Below are 7386 nucleotides of genomic sequence, written 5' to 3'. Positions count from 1 at the left end.
TGGCTCTGCTCACCACAGCCAATGTGGCCTCTGCTCACCATGGCCGACGTGGCCTTTGCTCACCATGGCTGATGTGGCTCTGCTCACCACGGCCAGCGCGGCTCTGCTCACCATGGCCAACATGGCCTTTGCTCACCATGGCCAACATGGCCTTTGCTCACCATGGCCAACATGGCCTTTGCTCACCATGGCCAACGCGGCTCTGCTCACCATGGCCGACATGGGCTCTGCTCACCGTGGCCAACATGGGACATAGTTTCCACACGCTCGGTTCAGTCCCGAGCTGGCCCTGGGCAGCTTCACCCATCCCGGTCGCTGTCCCAGCCCCATCCCAGCCCCGGCTCTGCCCTCGCCGCCTCCCCAGCCTTTCTATGACACTTCTGTTCTATTACACTTTGTTTTCCTTCCATCACAAACTTTCTGGCATCCAGTACCTGCATTGGTAAGTTTTTATGAACCTTCTGACAAGTATCAAATGGTAAAGAAACACTGCCGTAACAAAATACGTTTTAGATGAAGTCTCATTCTTTTCCTTCGCAGTTTGTGCTGTTTCTCCTGGTTTCACGTGCTGCTGACGCCTGCGTGACGTGCGGCCGGGGCAGTTTGCTCAGACGCACGCACACCTGCCTTTGGATTGAATAGAAAACTGCGGTTCAGACCCCAGAAAATGGACGTTATGGATGCAACGGCAAATCCGCAAGGTGCAGGCACCGCGAGTCACGATTGCCAATTAAACTGCTAATCTGAATTGAATTATAAGAAATTCTCCCGCTCTAGAACTACAGCAGCAATAATTAACGTTAGCATAGATAATTTTTGCATATGAGGTGAATAATGAAAACAACATCAACGAGCTGACGGGGCCGTCAGAACCAACCTTTGCCAGGCACACAGCAACAACGCTACAAAAGCATTTTGGAGCCAGTTAATGAAAAAAACAGAGTTTTATTATATGGTTTCTGTCCATTATTCGGCATTGCTGTAAATGGCTCACATTTACTGCAACTTCTGTACAAATGTGTGGCTTTGTATTACCAGAACAGCAAATTTAAATGAAAAAATAAATGTTCAACAACTCCACACAAGCTTTTACAGTCCAACATTTCACTGAGTAGGTGAAAACTACAGACTCGTTACTACAGAATTATTCAGCATGAATAAAAAACTACAACTTTTATTTTTAAACAGGAGTCACTGGTTTAATTTTTTTATGCTAAAATTACTGTGATAAAAATAATGATTTTTTTTTTTAATAATGCCATACAGCGGTATGATATAGGATTTGTCGCCAGTATATACCCTTCGTTTAATATACAAAATAGAATAATGACACAGCGTTGACTCTATGCTGTTATGCGAGTTAGTTGGAGGTGGGGATGTTCTCACACACAACAGCCTTTCCTGGGACGCCGGAGCCGCTCGCCGCGGGAAGAGGCTCCAGCGCCCTTTCCTAGAACGTGGTTCCTATGTGAGCCCGCGGCCCCGAGCGCAGGACGGAGCTCAGCGCTCCGCCGCACGCCGCCCCCGGCCTCGCTCGCTGCCCCGCCGGACGGGGCTTCCTCACGCTCATCCAGGCACTTCCTCCGCTTTTCTGTCCCACCCCCGCCCCGCTAAGGCCACCCCGGCCGGGGTCGGAGCTGCCCCGGCCCCCGCGGACTCGTGCACTTTGTGATAAGGCACTAAGGGACCCGGTCGGACTCTCCCTGCGGTGTCCGGAGCCGCCGCACGGACGCGGACGCGGCTCCTCGCTGCACACAGCGACACGGCACTGGGGACGCTCGGACTCGACGGCACGCACGGGACAATCACTTGGACAATCGCCTGGACAATCACTTGGACAGTCGCTCGGACAATCGCTTTCTGACAACATCACAGTCTCTTCTTTTTTTCCTTAAACCCATAACTAAAACTGCACATACAGGCACACAGACAAAACGGGGCAGAGCCTCTTCTCCTACATTATCAGCTCTCACGGTGATCGTTTGTTCACTGTGGTTACTTTCTTGCTGGCAAAAAAATAGAAGTGTTGTATCTTTGCGTGTCCAGATGCACAAACGTCTGCTCACACGCACACACACACACACACACACACACGCTCCTTCGCGTGGGCGCTGATCGAGGTCTCTGGGGACGCAGGTTCTCCCCACAGCACCCAAACCCAAGCAGACGGCAGCTCCTATCTGCTCCTCCAACGGGCACCTGAATGTTTCCATCGAGCTGGGCTGAACGTCATCATTAAAATGCTGAACTTTACCTTCAGTGCTACAAAATGCACATGTTCTTTACAGATCATTCAAAGAGAAGAGAATTATTGGGTTTTTTTTATTAAAGATGATGTTTTACTCCAAAGTTCTGAATATAGTATCTTTGTTTTTAATAGATATGACATTCAAAAAGAGATTTAAGAAAGGATGAAAATTTACCTTCCTATTCCTCTTGGAAACAAGCTTTTGCTGAACAACAGGAACGTACTAGTGCATTGTGAACAACCTACGCTCTCTATTTACATATTGCTGGTACCTGTATGCGGATTATTGCCACGTTCTTCGAGCTGCTTCGCTGCGGTGGCACGGCGGTGTGCGCATCACCCGGCGCCCAGGGCCGCTGTGCACACACACACCGCGGCGCGGCCGCAGGTCGGGCTCAGCGCCGGGCCGCGCGGTCCCCAGCCACACGGACACCGGCGCTCCCGCCGAGCTCCACCTCCAGCTGCTACACAGTGATCTAAGAAACACGAAATCAACCCCCAAACCATCCACCGGACACAGGTTTTCCTTCCTACACAGAGAATTTCTTTGGATACTGAACACCGATGCCCTCAGTGCTACCTCCAGACAAACCACAGCGGGTGCGGGTTACCATTCAGCATATTTGTGACCCCTACAAAAAATATAATTACATGTATCATGATAAAGCAATCTGTCATCTAAAAATCATCCTTATTATACACTATACAAGCTATTTTACAATCATTTAATAAATTGCTTTTAAAGCTGCAGTAGCCCTTCCCTTCTTTTCTCGGATCACGAATATACCGATTATACATATTTGAAACTATAACTAAATATAAAAATATATTAGGTTATTTATTTTATCAGATGATCTTTCTCATTTCTATTACACAAATAATCTGGCCACTTTGAGTAAAAATCAAATTTTAGAGTGGCTTAGTAAATATTTCAATTTCGAGATACAGAAAATTGTTAAGGTGCACGTAGAAAAGGCTACTACAGCTTCTAAACCTCTTAAAATATAGTTATCAATGGCAACAAGGAGAAGTCCACAAGACCTATGGGGGCTTTATGGCACGCTAGTCGGTGGGGACGGGGACGCAGCCTTACAAAGACAGCAAGGTCGACCGACGGCTCCGGGAGCGCGGCGGCCGCGGCGGCAGCGGCGGCGCTCTGCAGCTCCGCGCAACACGGGCGAAGCCGCGGGCGACGCGCGGGACGGGAAAGGGGTCGAAACGCACGAGTTCAGAGTGCGGGTGTGCGCAGCGCGCTCCGCCGCCCGCGCCGCGGGAACGGCACCCAGGACCGGCACAGAACGGAACCCAACCCGCCGCCGGGCGCCGCGCCACGGCTGCCTATCGAGTCGGTGGCGCTTGGCCACACGTACTCGTACAACGGGACATTTAAGTGTATAGAAAATGTGAGTTTCTCCACACATAGGTAAACTTCTCTTAAGCTATGCATATTTTCCTGAAAATTTCCTGATGGGCAGTCAGGACTGATCTTCTTGGCATCAATGCAGCCCATGACTCTTATAGCTATGGCTGTTGCATCATATGCAAAAATCAGGCTTTTTTTTTTTCAATATATAAAATAACCTGCTCATTTACATCCAGTTAGGACTGGGTTAATTTTCTATGAATCTGCATATCCAACACGTTTGCACATATACCAAAAGTGTTTGTTTCATTCGCATCTATTTAAATTAGATTTAAATTAGACGTTCTCCCACCCACCCTGGCCCTTAAAAATGCCAAATCTCTATGGTCACTCTGACAGCTGAAAGCTGTTGGGTTAGAAAAGCCCAACCCATTCTCACATGAACATACTCACGGATTAACGTCTAGAGGTCATTGAGGAAAGCTACGAGCTGCCCCACCTTAAAAAACCAGCTGTACAATAGGCATCTTGAAGTATTACAAAAAAATTATGTAAGAAAAAATGAACAAGCCGAGTTCACGGTATAGAAAGTTAAAGGAAATTGCTAAAACCAGACAGTAATAGCTATAAAAGGCACAACTTCCCTTTTCTGATATACACTTGTAAACTTTCTTCAGGTTACATGCATAAACCAAAATGCTACCTTAGCTTTAAAAAAAATCCAAAACACCTTAAAAAAAAAAGAAAAAGCCTAGAAAATTGTCTCCAGCCAACTGCAGAAATTAATTAGCAGAATGTTCATAACACAGCCTCAGATCCTGCCACTGGTGGTTTGATCATCCATGGATGGTGCGCGCGGGGAGAGACACCATTTCTGACCGGGACATTCGTTCTCCTTGCCCTTCTCCCCAGCTGTTTACCGAGCATGAGAAAGTCGCTGCTTCTCCAGCCTAAACCTTGGCCCTCTGTAAACCACATGTAGTGCATAATTACAAAAGAAACACCGCTGCAAGGACAAAATTAACAAGTCTGGTAGGTTTTTCTCTTTACAAAAAAAAAGCTATCATTTGACGTTTTCTTAAGGCAACCCTTTTGTATTAAGGCAGTCACTTCTGATGAAATAGGAGCTTCTTGATATTTCCATTTGAATATTTTGGTATCTGATTGCTGATGATTTCTGCCAACATCTCCGGGAACTCGATACTCATGGATTTATCCAAAAATGTCTGGAAGCAAAAGCTCAGAAGATTTTCAACCACCTACAAGTGACAAAGCAAAGAATTACTTCCAGCACATACACGCAGAAACACTCTTGACCTCCATCCCTCCTTTCTCCCGACGGCAGCGCGGGCGACGTGCACCGCCATCCTCGTGTTCAGCACTAACTCTTGCAAATGGCACACTAATGCAAAACAAGAGAACAGACCGTACCCAAGAGATGTTGTAGCAATTCCCATTCTAGCAGATAACAAGCACACGTATGGAGAAGCTCAGTGGGATCTCTCCAGGTGCTTGAGACACTAACTTGGCGGTGTCAGAGCTTCCCTTGCCTTACCCAGCTTAAGCATCACCTGGACTGCTTTGTACCGTATGCACAACTTAGAGAACAAGCCACGAAAGGAGACAGCCTGAATTCTGGAATTCCTCGCAAAACTGGACCACTGCTACTACTAAAAATAGCACGGATGCGTTATTTTAACGCAATTTCAAGCAATTCCGTAGGTTCTCGAACAGTTTGGCTCTAAGATACTACTGGTTTTAAACTTCAAACATCTGCTACTACTGCAGAGACATTTAACATTTCAGAGGTCCTCCATTTTAAAGCAACATGATTTTTAAAAACGGAAGACACTAAAAATTACATGAATTACAAAATTAATTGCTGTGGAGCCCACTGCAAAAGTGGTCTGAAAGCACCACATTCACCTCTTTCAATAACCCTTTCGTTAGGCAGCAGGGGAGCATGACTGCCCGCCCCCCTCCCGATAGATATCCCCTTAAATACATTAAAAAAAGGATAAAGAAGATTACTGTCATAACCCTAAACTTATTTATCTGGAATGTCTACACATTTGTCTAAAACTTACATCATGCATAGAGTCCAACAGTTTAGTCAGCTGATAAAATCGCTGCCAGTTCTGGCTTGAGTTCCCTTCTCTTTTCACTATGGCCTTTCCCAGCTCTTTAATGTAGGTCATACGGATCTCTTCAAACAAAGATTGGCTCTTCAGGCCTTCCTTAGGAACTGTAACATTGATACGAACCTTTAAGACATTATACATCTATGAATTGTGTCATTATTTAAGTTCTCTTACAGTAGTTACGAAAAGAAGAAAAAGGATTTAATGATATAACAGCAGAGAGACAAGGGAAGGGAGTAAAAACTGAGTCAGATGACTCACCAAACAATTAACATAGGACTGCTGGCAAAACTAAAATAACCATTTAAAAAACCCCAAAGGTAACCAACGAGAAATATAGCGAAGGGAACCGGACCATGGAGGCAACAACACTAAGGCCTGGAAGTGCCTTGATGAGGAGGCACCAGGGCTGGAGCGCCCGTGTCCTCAGTGTCTGCGGAAACACGACATTGGAAAGATTCCACAAAAATGGTGTGTGCCAAGGAAGCCCAAGGACAGGATCACAGGATGGGCTGGCTCGGGAGGGGCCTTGAAATGTCACCTCGTTCCAACCCTCCCGATGTGGATCAAATAACGTGCCCAGGCAAGGCAAGGACAGACACTGGACAACAACCCAACGGCCCAAGGCAGGCGGGAGCTTCTTGGAACAGAAGTGGGTGTCGTGACGGCGACGGCCGAGCAGCTGCGGGCTGGAAACCCGAGGTCTGGGGACCAAAGCCCATACTGAGTCAGACTCAAACCCTCATTCAGTCCCTGTGTCTCCATTCTCCTACTGGGACAGTCCTTCTGGAGGCCAAGGACTAGTCAATAAAGCAGGACAAATCGAGCATATGGACTCCAGCGGTCTTTAAGGTGCTTGATTTGAAGCCTTTGATTGCCTTGGTGAAGCAAATGGAAAGAGCTGAGGATAAAGGAGAGACCTGAGGCAAAGCCGACCGAAAGTGTCCCATCAAGGGACGATCCCTTCCTTACAAAAACCCAGCCCTCATTGCACTGTCAGCATCTGTGAGATGTTCGAGTGAAGTATCTTATCTGCCTTGTCTGCATGGGAGATGACAACGTGTCAAGTCTTGCTTCAATGATTTAAATGGAAAAGGTCTGTGAGCTACATCTATGTGTGAGCTATGTGTCTGGACTGCACGGCATCCCTGTTTCACTCCTCTTCTTCCTCTTCTCTTGGCAAACTTACACAGAAACACAATAAGCGCAAATTAAAATTGTCAAGTTATGGGCTAACCCACTCCATAAATTTCAGCTATTCAATTTTCACAAGTTCCATGATGTACACAATGTATGTAACTCGAAAAGAAATGTGAAAATACATTGTCTTTCACTGTAAATACAACAAAGAGGCATTCTGCTGGTTAATGTCGATGCCTGCCACACCTCACTGGTGAATGGGCTTAATTCAGCGAGTGGAGTCTCTTCCCCATTTCTGCCATGGAAACTCCTTTAAGGGAATTTCCAGTTGCTGGAAGGAAAGTTGCCCAGCACCACAGCCAACACACCTCAGGAATTTTCGGGAGAGGTTTCAGAAACTGCTTTGTATTGGCAGTTTCAGGGCAGTTTCAAGTTCCTACAATGCCCGGGGCAGCATGGAGCCGCAGGTTTCCTGTGGAAAGAGCCCTTGTCCC

The 7386-nt window shown here is 46.8% G+C and overlaps 1 protein-coding gene across 3 annotated transcripts in view; it reads right to left on the bottom strand.

Annotated features, from left to right (window-relative positions):
- Positions 1-3989: 3989 nt before the first annotated feature.
- Positions 3990-7386, bottom strand: part of NR3C1 (nuclear receptor subfamily 3 group C member 1) — a 55752-nt gene continuing 52355 nt past the window's right edge. For all 3 annotated transcript variants that reach the window (XM_080353531.1, XM_080353532.1, XM_080353530.1), the window contains exons 8-9: positions 5699-5856; positions 3990-4870 (exon numbers count right to left, since the gene is read on the bottom strand). In XM_080353531.1, the coding sequence (XP_080209657.1) occupies positions 4718-4870; positions 5699-5856 (311 nt within the window). In that variant the 3' untranslated portion in view covers positions 3990-4717. The remainder of the gene's footprint in view (positions 4871-5698; positions 5857-7386) is intronic.

Source organism: Nesoenas mayeri, assembly GCF_963082525.1.
Source record: "Nesoenas mayeri genome assembly, chromosome: 14".
NCBI lineage: Eukaryota > Metazoa > Chordata > Aves > Columbiformes > Columbidae > Nesoenas > Nesoenas mayeri.
This window is presented reverse-complemented; position numbering and strand designations above follow the sequence as displayed.